Source organism: Penicillium oxalicum, chromosome I (genome assembly GCF_001723175.1).
Source record: "Penicillium oxalicum strain HP7-1 chromosome I, whole genome shotgun sequence".
In the NCBI taxonomy this organism is placed as follows: domain Eukaryota; kingdom Fungi; phylum Ascomycota; class Eurotiomycetes; order Eurotiales; family Aspergillaceae; genus Penicillium; species Penicillium oxalicum.
The window spans coordinates 5,617,278-5,629,834 of NC_064650.1; the positions used below are offsets into that span (position 1 = coordinate 5,617,278).

Consider the following 12,557-nt stretch of genomic DNA (forward strand, 5'->3'; position numbering starts at 1 on the left):
TCGAATCTGCCCGACTCAGGTCCGGTCGGACTGGAACATCTACAATCGACAAAATGCGTGCTATTGTGGACACGTCCGTGGTGATCAAAGACTGTGAGATTCGAGTTCTCGGGACTCTTTGGAACTTCGATGTAGCGAGGTCCATGGGCATGATGATATTTACTCCACCCATTCATACAGATCGCTTAAATAAACAGAAAAGGCAAAATCGTTCTGGGAGACAAGCCCCCAGATGGACGGACCGTACTCATCATCATCACCACCATATGCAAAAATGCCAAATCTGAGAAGAGGCCGGTCTATGTACAAAACCCTGGTTGGGCCTCAACCAATCAGTCAGAGAAATCCCCTCTCGCGAGTCAAGTTCCCATCATGAATAGGTGGGGTGCTACAACCGTTACGCCTCATCTCCCGTCTCACGCAAGCAGCCAGACGGGAGCTTTCACCAAGACGACGGGGGTGCCCTTTCCACGAACTTCAACGGCCAGGAACGAGGCAAATCGGATCCGAGAGGCATTCTCACGGTCGTCCACCGGCGGGAGTTTCTCTTCATGCACTGCGCCCGCGGGGGATCGGCCCGATGCAGGGCCCAAGGGTCGACGACCCATGAGTGCTCCAAACACCGATTTCCGGGGAGTCTTCTGTGGGGGCGCTGATCCGGCATCCCCAGCACTCAGAGAACTCGACGCCAAGGATGCTTCGCTACTACCCTCGGGGGCGCCCCCCTCCTCACCGTCCACGTCGGCGGGGGTAGCAGGTGGTGGCGGAGACGGTTGATGCTTGAGCGGAGGCAGCACACCTTCCGTCTTCATGTATGCTTCATCGAACGAGCTATGGGGGAGGAAGTATTCTACAGAGACATCCCGAGCTTCCAGCGGGATCTTCTCCGTGATGTTGAGGGTATTCTCGATGATCATGCGCACCCCTGCTTCCAGGCCCGGCTGGGCAGATTCGTGCAACTGGCTGCTGAGGAACCCAGCCAGATCCGCCGTCAAGTAATCCACCAGCCCGTCACGATGCTTTTGCGCCGCTGGCGTGGAGAGGACGTCACCCAGTCCGTCAAACGTCGTGCGTCGCCAGTTGGAGATCCGGACCAGCACATTTTCTCGTTCCTCCTCCGTAGGCGGTCGCACTTGCTGCCGGCGTAGGTTCATCTCGATGCTTTTCAACTGAATACTCAGCGCTGGGTCCAGTCGGGGGTGGAAATGACGGTGAAAGACTTCTTCCACCAACCACCGACTGATCACGGCGCGACCTGCCGCCGTCATCTCTTTGGCGGTGGTCTCTTCCGTGACCAGTCCATGCAGCCACCCAGGAACGGTCCGCCAATCTTTCCGAACCGAGAAGGCCAAATCTTTGATGGCCCCGTCCAAGCGGATAAATCGATTCGCATACTCGTTGTCGTCCAGGACCGTCCGGGAGACCGCCATCCGTTGATGTGCGACGGTGTTCTGGAGATGCTGCACCTGAGCTTCCTTGTCAAAGTAGTATCGCTTCACCTTGGAATATTTCGTTTCTGTTCATTTCCCGAGTTAGCCCCAGGTCTCACTGGATACCCCGCCGACCGATGGAATCCACCTCGCCAGGATGATCTCGCTGATCTGAACTCATGCCTGACTTACGCAGCTCTTCATGTTTCTGCAATAATGCGCGCACGTCAATCTCACTCATGTCGTCGGCCCCTCGATGGCCCACCGGGGTGAATGTCGCCGTGTCCGCCATGGTGTGAGGCTGACTACTCTGGCGGTGTGAGTCGTCCGAGTGCGGCTCGTGAGCGGATGGCGATCCTTGACTCTCTTGCGATTGCGGCGGATGAGATTGGCTCTGCGGAGTGGAGTGGTTAAGCTGGGCTGGGGGCTGTGGTGACTTTGATGCTGCCTGCTGCATGGCGTCAGGATGACTTTGTAGACTGCCGCGGGAAGAAGACTCCAAGGTGTGCTGGGATGGGGTCCGGGAGGGTTGTACCAGGTCCTGCTGCGGTGCCCGTGAGAGAAGTTGGTTTCCTCGGCGATTCCGTCGTTCTTGATCCTGCGAGAGTGACCCGGGAGCTGGGGATGTGTCGGTTCCCACTGCGCGCCCGCTTGTTCGATGGCCCAAGACCGGATCGGTGTTGGTTCGCCTGGAAGAGATCAATGGAGGCGGAGGGGGTAGTTTCAGCGCTTCCTCTAGCGTGATGTCTTGCGAGGGAGAGGGTGTCTGCCCCTGAGATTGCAATTGCGCTGAGGCTGGCGGCCGAAGTACAGGTTGCGATCGGCCCAGGAACGCTGGCTGCCGCGAGGGTTCCAACGGGTCACGCTGGGATGGCTGATACCGTTGCTGTTGCAAAGGCAACGATGACACCCGTGATCCGCACGAAGCCTTTTGAGATGTCGAGGAGGAATTGCTTGACTGACTCGGTCGGTGACTGTAGGGTTCGTCCTCGGTCGGGCCCAGCCCTGGCGGCGACGCGACCTGCGGCGACGACGGTTGCGAGGTCGAGTGCGAGAAGGGTTTGCCCTTGACGGACAATCTGCGTTCCACCAGTCCGGAGGCCGGACGTCCGAGAAAATTCTTCCTGGGCCGGCGAGGTTGCGAGTTCTCTTTCTCGTTTGCGATCAAGGCGATCGTCGATCGGTCGTGCTGGCGTTGTTGTGTTTGTGAATGGGGAGGGTCGGGATGCCGGAGGTGGGGCTGACGGTAGCTCTGCGAGCGGTGCAGTGACGAAGGTCGGACCCGTGGTTCAGACTGATGCTGCGACGACGACGCACCTGGGAATGGAGGGGGAAGCTCGTCCGTCGAGGAGCGCTCCGGCCCGTCGTAGAGGGGACGATCACCGTCCGATTGACGATAGTCGGTGTAGTAGCGGTGATTGACCGGGCCGATGTGAGGATTGCTGTTGTTGTTGTTGCTCCTGTTGCTGTTGATGAGCGGGTGAATGGGGTCCGGTGGAGCACTAAACGCGGGGTGCACCAGTTGGTCGCCGGAGCTTGGAGGATACTGCTGGAGTTGCGGTGGTTGCGACGGAGGAGAGGAGATGGATGGTCGCGGTGAGGATTTGGCCTTTTTGCTCCTGAAAAGGGGCATGACTAGGGACGTTGTTCAGGGGCCGCCGCGGGGGTGGGATTTTGGCAGGGAAAAGAACTTGGTCGTGCAGGTCCTGGTTGCTCTCCCTCTCTCTCTCTCTCTCTGGGTGAGGATTCCAGAGCCAAGCCACATGGACACACGGGCATACAAACACACACACGCACTATCTCGACTGCGACTGGTGCTGCACAGCCTTGGTTGGGCGATCGATTTTGATCATGCAGTCGAACACCGGAGCCACACTTCACACTTGTTGACTCGAGGTTGTCAAGGGTGTGGGGGAGGTCCCAAAAGGAAAAGAGAGTGGAAGAGAAGGTTTCAGGTGGAGGAATCACGGGGTTGGACTGGACCGCAAGAGGACGTGAAACAGCGACAAGCAGCGGATGCCGCCAGCGCCAAAGAGGATGGTCACGCAACAAGACCGCGTCACAGCTCAAGCGAACTTATGATTCAAGTCAAAGCTGGTGCAAGTGGTCCGGTAGTAGGCAGTGACGAGGCCGACGGATCAGAGGAGACAACCCTTGTACTTTTGGTCAATTCCATCAAGCCTGTACAGGCAGATAAGAAGCCTCGTTCAGCGACCAGAGATGAAAACTTGACCAAATCAAGCCTTGGTGATGTATACGAGACAAGCCCACAGAAGACATGGGAAACAGCAACCTCTAAAAGGTCCCTTTTGGCTCGGTGAGGTGAGGGTATGCGTATACGTCCCGAACCGTGAGCGTCAGCGCCAACCAGATCGGTCAAGGTGGTCCCCCAAAGCTGCTTCAGTTCGCGTCGCTGCCTCGGTGGATACTTTCTAGTCGCAAGCGGCGACTCATGCTACGATGCTACCACAGTGACCTCTTTTAATATACTTCATAAATTCAGAGTCCTCTCTCGTGTCACCGGATCTTGAACTCTTACGGGAGTCAAATCTGAATACGTCGATATGCCCATCATCCGAATGTCGATCGTCGGGGTTCATTTTGGGGCCAACACGACTTGATTCGAGACAAAGGAGCATCGATTGACCGGTGGACTTTTGTTTTTTGTTTTTATTTTTTTCAAGAGCGTCATGCTGGACACAGGGATCTCCAGTTTGGTGGGGGCCAGAGGCAAAGCCCGGCTCACAAAGGTCAAAAAGAGCAGCAGAGCATTGTACCTTTTGAGAAAAGGATCTGAGCCTGATGAATAAATAAATAAATAAAAAAGCATTGATCCTGTCGCTCGGTGAACGAGAATGTGGTCATGTATGATTCTGAGGCTCGAGCGGGCTGCCTCTACGATGCGCCGACTCTTTGGAGGAGACGTGAAACAATCGAGACAGAAGACCACAAAGTAGTAACCTTTCTGCGAAACTGTCAAGTCTCACCCAATCACAAGACGTTCTGGCGGGTACCATGACAATCCCAACACTAAAAGAGAAGTGGACTGAACCCTAACACAAAACGCCTGCGAGCAAGTGAGCTTGTCTCCGATTCAAGGAGCATGGAATCCTGCCCCTGACCACTTCTTTGATCTGAAATTTATTCGGTAATCTATTGATTCCCAATTGTCTCCTCTGTGATTCGAGAAATTTCTTTCATGCATAAGGGAAAAACAGCTCAGCGATGTCAGCCCGAAAAGACAAATTAGACACATGGTGGCACTCGCACCCACCATTCCCAGCATTACATCCTTTGACTTGTCGTATCGACCATGCCGCATCAGAGAGGGAGAAATACCAGGAAAAGAGAAGATTCGAATCGGAATCAACAAAAGGAAATTTCTTCTCTCTTTTCTTTTTTTATTTTCTTTTTTCAAATATTTTGTCCTCCCCCAAAATACACCTCCTCCGCCCTCACTCGTCCCACCTGTCCGCGAACCCGAAAGCCAAAACTTTCTCTCCTCTCCAACACAATCAGCTTCTTCTCCAGCCCTGCTTGCTTCATCTGATCCAAAAACTCAGCCAATGAGCCCGTCTGGTTGACATAATCTTCAAAGTGAAGAGGAATCATGACCGTCGGTTCCATCAGTTTGATCAACCGCACCGCTTGGCCCGCATCCATCGAGACCTGGAAGGCGAGCGGGGAGACCGCTGGCGAGGGAATCATGGTTCCACCGAGATGCGCGAGCATCAGGTCGATGGGTTCGTGGGTGGGATTCCATCGTTCGTGGATGGGATTCAGAGACTCGCTCATGAGGGTGTCGCCCGTGATGTAGATTCGGTATCCCGAGGTAAAGTCGGTCATGTCGTGCGAGTTGGCGCTGGTGCCGAATTCGAGAATCCAGCCATTGTTGGGTGGGATCTAGATTTTTTGTGGTTTTGATTGAAGATTAGAACAAGAATATGGGTTTTAGCTTTTCACTTCTCTCTGCACTTTGCTTCCTTTTCATTTCAAGAAGATGAAGAATATCAGGGCAAAAACAAAAGAAATAAAGTACAGAGCAGGTCTCTCGAGCTGAGACGGGGCAATCTCTACCGTGAGGGTGAGCTCAGACTTGGTCAAGAGGAGGTGGTATGAGCCGTGGCAATACACATTCCTCGACGCAGATGCCTTGACCAAGAAGGAAAAGAAGAAAGAAAGAAAAGGGTCAACCTACCGCTTGGGCCCATTTATTGAGCAGCTCAGCAACGGTATTGCGGGGGACGTGCTGTCCAGGAGTCCCCGTGATACGCAGCAATGGTCGTTTGGTCCCTCCCGTGCCCCCAATCTCGACCAGACCAACCTCCCACGGCCGGAGAGCAGAGACATTGGTGAAGGAGTCGTCACTCCGATCGATGAGCTGGGCTCGGGCATGCGGAGTCGTAATGATGGGGACATCACGTCGAAGGCATGCTTCGACCTTTTGATCAAAGTGATCCCTGAGCAGTTTTTAAAATCTCCCCACATCGCAGAACCGGTTCCCTCACGTCGGATTCATGTCGGGGAGAGTTCCAATGGTACCTGACGTAGGACCGGGGGGTCTGGGCCACACTCACCCATGAAGATGCGATAGTAAAACGAGATCAATCCGGGGAAGATCATGCAGCTCTACCGCCGGGTTGGTGCGCCGCGCGCTCGAAAGCCCTGCACCAAAGTGGGCGTGATTGCCCGCATGGATGAAATTGGGCTCCGAGAAACGGAAGCAGAAAAGATTAGTTCATTTTGAATTGTATCCGATCAGCTCTCGTCACGTACATCAGTCATGATTCGAATCCCTGCCCATTCTCTGACCCCGGAGCCCGGATTAGCACACTTTCGTCGAGGGTCCGATCCGAGAAAGAAAAAAAAAAGCCGGGGGATTCAATTTCACGGACATGATCACCGTCGCTGCGCCCACGTAGTAGAGAGAGGCATTGTCGAGACCGCCGTCCGTGGTTGGATGAGACTGCGTTGTCTTGGAGGGAGGCAGGACATCCGGGGGGATGATCGAGGCAGACAAATCCCGTGTAGGAGCTTTTTGATCAGTAGGATTAATGAAGATACGCTGCATATTGCCAAAGGGTGTCACTCGTCACGAGCGATGGATACAACGTGGGGATGCCTACTCGAGGGTGCCTGTAGAATTTGCATCAAAAGAACACCATCACCTGGAAAGTGTCGACGTGACGTCACAGGTCTGGACATAGTACGGAGATACTATTGACTTGCGTAGTTGATAGTTCAATTCACGGAAATATGCGTAATAATTACTTGCCATGGAAGCCATCCGAGAGGGGAAATATCCAACAAAAAAAATCACAACGCAGACAGTACAAGGGGAGGAAGCCAGTTCCGACATGGAATACTAGAGTGATGGCTTTTCTTCATAGCGGATGACCTCACTCATCCCAAGTTGGGCCAAGGACGGCGGACCGAGTGGCTGACTTAGCAGACACCGTGCGTCTTGCCAGCTTTGCCCTGGAGGGAGTGTTTCTCGTTCTGGTATGCTCCGTGGGAGCGCTGCTTGTGATGTGGGTGCTCACGGTGATTGCGCACGTGTCTAGATCGGAGAGGTTAACGATGCGGATTTTCCTCTGACTTGGAACGGGGCCGATACTTACGTCTTGTACCTTTCCGCCATGGACGCATCCATCGCCTCGAGAGACTGCAAAGCCAGCTTCACATCGGCCAAGAGACTGTCGCATCGGGTCATGCTAAAGTCTTCCCGCACGACAATCCGCATCATCTTGAGCTGGTTGCTGTTGGGTGCCATGGTGTAGGCGGGGACGATCCAGCCACGCTCCCGCAGCTGATGCGCCAGCGCAAACTCGTCCCAGACACGCTCCTGCTTGGGAGGCAAGCGGAATGCCACCAGGGGCAGACCATTTCCATGGCCCTTGCTCATGATAACCATGCCCATCTCCTTCAATTGATCGGACATGTAGTCAGCGATGCGGGTGAGGTTGGACATGATTGACCGGTAGCCGTGCTTGCCCAGACGAATGAGCTGGTAATATTGCCCAATCACCTGTGAAGCACCCTTGGAGAAGTTCAGGGTAAAGCTGGCCTGGTCAGCCCCCAGGTAGTTGATGTTGAACACGAGCTCCTGAGGAAGGAACTCGGGGGATCGCCAGATCACCCAACCCACACCGGGGTAGACGAGACCATATTTGTGTCCAGAAACGTTGATAGAGACCACCTTCTCGAGGCGGAAGTCCCATTCCATGTCAGGCACAACGAATGGGGCAACGAAGCCACCGCTGGCCGCATCGACGTGAATCGGGCAGTCAATGCCGCGCTCCACGAGGAGGTCATTCATGGCCTTGACATCCTCATACTCACCAGTATAGGTGGTACCGATGATCGCACAGATACCGATGGTGTTCTCGTCCACAAGATCAACGGCCTGCTTGGGATCCATGACATAGCGCTCCTCGGTACAGTAGACGTACCGCTCCTCAACCTCAAAGTACCGGGCGGCTTTCTCCCAGCACACCTGAACCGCACTGTTCATGATGATGTTGGGTCGCGAGTAGTCCTTGCCCTCGGCCTTGCGCTTGTTTTGCCAGCGTCTTTTCATGGCCAAGGTGCCGAGCATGATTGCCTCCGAGGAACCAACGGTAGAGGTGCCCATGGCGTTCTCATCGCGAACGTTGGTGGGGCAATTGAAGAGACGGGCGATCATGTTGATGCATCGATTTTGAATTTCAGCCGAGTGCGGGTATTCTTCGTAGTCAATGAAGTTCTTGCTGAACGAGTCGGTCATGATTTGTTCAATCTCGTCTTCCTACATATCAAAAACTGGTATATTAGTAACAAGCCTTTATCACTGTACATTTTTTCCATATGCATTGGAACCGCAGACATCACTCGTACCATGTATGTTGTACAGAAACTGGCGAGGCTACAGAACAGAGTCAGCTTCCAGCTCGCATTCTTTCAATCGCCCACCTGGCGCTTTCCCCTCTCCCTCAGTTTGGGTTTTCCCCAATCAACTTACTTGAGCTTGGGGTTTCCGTCCAGGCTCAGCTCGTCCTTGATCATACGAGCAGCCACCTGACGGGGCATTTCACGTTCTGGCATCTCATGTTGAGGTAGGTGGTCAACCGCGAAGTGGCTGCCGTAAACATTGGTGTAGAAGTCATTCTCGTCTGGTTGAGGTGCGGGGAGGGAATCGACTACGCGAGACTGAGGGTCAAAGACCTGGTCATCGTTCTTGACGGGCGCAAGATGGACCATGGTTAAGAGAGTAGAAGTATGGTTTTGCGAGGAGGGGCAAAGATGATGGTTGGGGGGGCCGGAGAGAAGCTTGAGGGAGATGAGAAGATAAACAGAAAGAGAGCAAAACAAGAAGCGCTCTTTTTGTTTTGAACGAATTGCCACGAGAGAACGAGAAACCGCCGAGCACAACACGTGCGGGGGTGGAAACCTTCCATGACGTTGCTCTGCGGACGGAACCAACACCAACCAGACAAACACCCCACCGCAAGGATTGGACAAAGTACACACCCGCACACGTCTTAGCACATTGGCACTGCAGTCAAGTTATCTATCCTGAGTCCGGCAAAGGTTTCGATTGCTTCCGTGAGTCTTTCCTGATCCAAAACATTCGGACCTCGATCAATGGCTGAAAAAACTGAAAAAGGTCAGCCTGGTTCTGGGCATGATCCGACGCTCGGCTGATTCTGGCCCCCTCTTCCACTATTGCCAAAGCTTGGTAGGCTTGGCAAAGCGATCATCCTAAGCTTCCCAGTCCCGCAAGAGTCCGATGTCAGTTTTTTCAGATGTGTGACCAGAACTTTGGGACACTCGCATGATGCAATCGCCCAATTGCGCCCTTTCAACTGTTGGTCAAGATCGGTTCACCGTGCTAGGGTCATTCAAAAGAACTCAAGCACGTTGGAGTGGAGTGGATCCTGTCCATGCACATTCCAAGAATCGGTCCGGAGCTAATTTTAGTCGGCGGCCCTCCACGGGAGCTGCGTGGGTGTCCATCGTCTCTCCTGCAGCCAGTGACTGGCCGAGGAGAGGTCGAAGCATCCGGATTATTCCCCTTCGCCTGCAGCCTCATTCACATACGACGTTGGGCACTGGACGGGCAGCCGCGGTCGCGCTCCACTGACGACAGGGCAGGCACAGGGGTCCCACGTCAGACAAGCGTATGGCACGACGCGTGGTCCTCTTCCATCAGAAAGGTGGTAAGATGTTTGCCTTGATTGGAATGGGACCATTCCGAGACACTGGCTGTACCTGTCGCCTAATGCCTATTGCCTACTGTCTCTTGCAAATTCCGATCGGTCTAGAGGTGGTTTGATGCAGAGCCCCTTTCTATATTAAGCTTCTCTATATCTGTGTCTAATCCATCACAATTTGCTCGCGCGGTTCAACTTTTCCACCTCGGCGAACTGGTAGTAGAATTCAAGACTGCCCGGGTTGAGCAGCGTGCCCGAGGGTTGAATGCGTTTTCCCGAGACGATTTGCTTGACGGGGAGTTCCACCTTCTTCAGGTTGACCGTGGTCTGTGTCGCGAGTCAGCATGTTGGCCTTGATGGAGCACGATTGCAAACAGAGCAGTCCGTCGCAGAGTTCACTCGCTTAATGACTGGGGCGACTTACTGGGATTTCCGGAGTCTCAAAGACAAAGGCCGGCACATGGCGCGCGCTCAACTCGGTACGAATTGCAGTCCTGACGCGGGTGACGAGATCGGCTGTGAATGCCACTCCGGGCTTCATCAATAAGAAGAGTATGACGCGCTCGTCGGCGTCTGTCGGTCGACGCTGGCCCACGCAGATCGAGTCTGCAATTTCTTGACTGAACTGGCCTTCGATCACGCGATAGATTTCAGCAGAGCCGAACCGCACGCCAGAAGGATTGAGAACTCCATCGGCGCGGCCATGAAAGACCAGCTGCTTGGTGACGGGATGGATAGAGACGAAGTCGCCGTGTGTCCAAACGTCTATCATGTCGATCAGTCATCACGCTTTTACATGTCCTTCATCGGTCACCAAAAAAAGGTGAACCGCCAGTCCGAAAAGATCCACTTACTGTCAAACCGGGCAAAGTACGCATTGAAGTATTTCTTGCCGTCCTTGTCACCCCAGAACATTGTTGGCATGTTTGGAAACGCTCCCGTAGCAACGAGCTCACCGGGGATTCCGTCTTCAATGGCTACACCCTTGACACCTACGCCTCCCTCGATCGTTGAATCGAAGACCTCCACGGGCACACCCAGGCTTCCGCCCGCACAACCACCAACGTACACGGGAGATATGGGATTGCTCGTGCCAAACGAGCCAGCAATATCGGTACCCCCGGAGATGTTGTTGAGGCGGGCCCGCTGCGGGAATCCCTCGTCGTAGAACCATTCAAAGAGTGCGTCTCGCAGAACCATGCCCGTGCTGGTCACCACGCGGAGTGAGCTCAGATCGACCATCTCACGGGGGCGGATCTTCGCTCGCTGCAACTCGTCAAGCCATCGAGGAGAGATACCGAGATGAGTGACCCTAGCTGTCAATTAGAACCACACACTTCCCAACTAGTTATGAGTGCTTCTGCGGGGAGATTGCCAACTTACCTTTCCTGGGCAGCCAGTTTGACAAGCGCAGTGACATCCGGAACAAAGGGGCTCCCATCGTAAAGGACGACACGCGATCCAAAAGTCAGTGTCTGAACAGCAGACAAGTACATGATCCATCCAGTCGTGGTGTATTGCAAAGCAACGGAATCCGGACCAAGTTCGGAATGCAAGCCGCCCTCTTTGAACCCATTCAACAACACACCTCCCACAGAATGAACAATGCATTTGGGCTGGCCCGTCGTGCCTGATGAGTACACCACCAGAAAAGGGTCTCGGAAACCGACCCGCTCGAACTCGAGAGTATTCTTCCCACCCGCTTTGGCCAGGAAATTGGAGAGTGACACTGCGCGGGGCACGGCTTCGATATCCGCAGGTTGAGAGTGAAATCGTGGAACGGAAACAATTCCCCGAAATTCAGACACCGAGCCCATGCTTTGCGCAATGTCCTTCATCTTGTCACGCAGATCAATCTTCTTGCCATTGTACACGGCCAAGTCGTCCATGAACAGCCATCGTGGCTGGATCTGCAGCAAGCGGTCCAGAACACCCTTCACGCCCATATCCGTTGAACTGGATGAAAAGATCGCCCCCAGTGCCGTTGTCGCCAGAAAAACCACGAGGGTGTCGATGCTATTTGAAGAGCACACAGCGATGCGATCCCCACGCTTCACGCCGTTGGCTTTCATTGCTTGCACGAGCGCACCGGTCCGTTGCCTCAATTGACCCCATGTCAAGTGAACCGCATTCTTTGCATCTCCTTCCCGAACTTCGGTGACGGCAACTTTCCCATCTTCCTTGCCGGTTTTACCACCGGTCTGGCTGGAGAAAAGGAGGTTTTCCGCAAAGTTCAACCTGATCCCGGTGAACCATGCTGGTACGTGGTCCATGCGCGTGGCTTCGTTGACGACTTGTGTATAGGTACCCTCGTGGATGATGGGAAAGAACTTCCAACAGAAGTCCCAGAATTCAGGCCGATGTTGGATCGAATAGAGGTACATGTCGTGAAAAGACTGGGCGGATGCAGTTAGCTATCGCAAAGGATTTACTAAGGCGAGATGGAATCGAGTCTGTGCTTAACCAGACTGGGACGGCAATTCACCTCGAATTTCTTGCCCGTGGATCTTTCCAACTCTTGTTGGAACTGAGCCATCTGCGTCGACTCAGGATTGGGATGCTCCCAGAGCTTCCGGGGTAGAGTATTAACTGCCGCCATTGTGAACTCTATGTTGAGTGCCAATGATGTGATAGACACCGATGAAGACAGAGATTCAATTTTTGAGCGACGAGACTTTTCAGTGAGGATGATAGCGCAAGCCCCCATATATGAATCCTACAAGCACTCGAATGGCCAGCAGCCGAGGGCCGACGTGGCTTAGCTCAAGGGAGCTTCTCCATGACACCGCGGGGGCGGAAGGCAACCCCCGCATTGCAGTGGATCCGATCGGTGACATCTCCGAGGCTATTGCGAGGCTACGTGATGCCTCGAAATAGATGAGACACGTTATTCAAAGCGGTCTCTCACATCTCAGGATACTTTGCTTATGGAATG

The 12,557-nt window shown here is 53.9% G+C and overlaps 4 protein-coding genes across 4 annotated transcripts; all 4 read right to left on the bottom strand.

Moving 5' to 3' along the window:
* Positions 1-416: 416 nt before the first annotated feature.
* On the bottom strand, positions 417-3,063 carry POX_a01854 (uncharacterized protein; the record flags this gene model as incomplete). The annotated part of the gene is made up of 2 exons (XM_050110778.1): positions 417-1,516; positions 1,623-3,063. 2 exons carry the CDS (start codon positions 3,061-3,063, stop codon positions 417-419), a joined length of 2,541 nt encoding a protein of 846 aa, XP_049974546.1.
* Positions 3,064-4,844: 1,781 nt separating this feature from the next.
* Positions 4,845-6,501, bottom strand: POX_a01855 (uncharacterized protein; the record flags this gene model as incomplete). The annotated part of the gene is made up of 5 exons (XM_050110779.1): positions 4,845-5,333; positions 5,629-5,890; positions 6,008-6,138; positions 6,207-6,237; positions 6,326-6,501. 5 exons carry the CDS (start codon positions 6,499-6,501, stop codon positions 4,845-4,847), a joined length of 1,089 nt encoding a protein of 362 aa, XP_049974547.1.
* A 374-nt stretch (positions 6,502-6,875) lies between these two features.
* Positions 6,876-8,669, bottom strand: POX_a01856 (Glutamate decarboxylase 4; the record flags this gene model as incomplete). Its single annotated transcript, XM_050110780.1, has 4 exons — positions 6,876-6,990; positions 7,052-8,217; positions 8,307-8,334; positions 8,431-8,669. 4 exons carry the CDS (start codon positions 8,667-8,669, stop codon positions 6,876-6,878), a joined length of 1,548 nt encoding a protein of 515 aa, XP_049974548.1.
* Positions 8,670-9,793: 1,124 nt separating this feature from the next.
* On the bottom strand, positions 9,794-12,221 carry POX_a01857 (Acetoacetyl-CoA synthetase; the record flags this gene model as incomplete). Its single annotated transcript, XM_050110781.1, has 5 exons — positions 9,794-9,949; positions 10,047-10,387; positions 10,477-10,934; positions 11,006-12,018; positions 12,108-12,221. The coding sequence occupies 5 exons, from the start codon at positions 12,219-12,221 to the stop codon at positions 9,794-9,796; spliced, it is 2,082 nt and encodes a 693-aa protein (XP_049974549.1).
* Between the last annotated feature and the right edge of the window lie 336 nt (positions 12,222-12,557).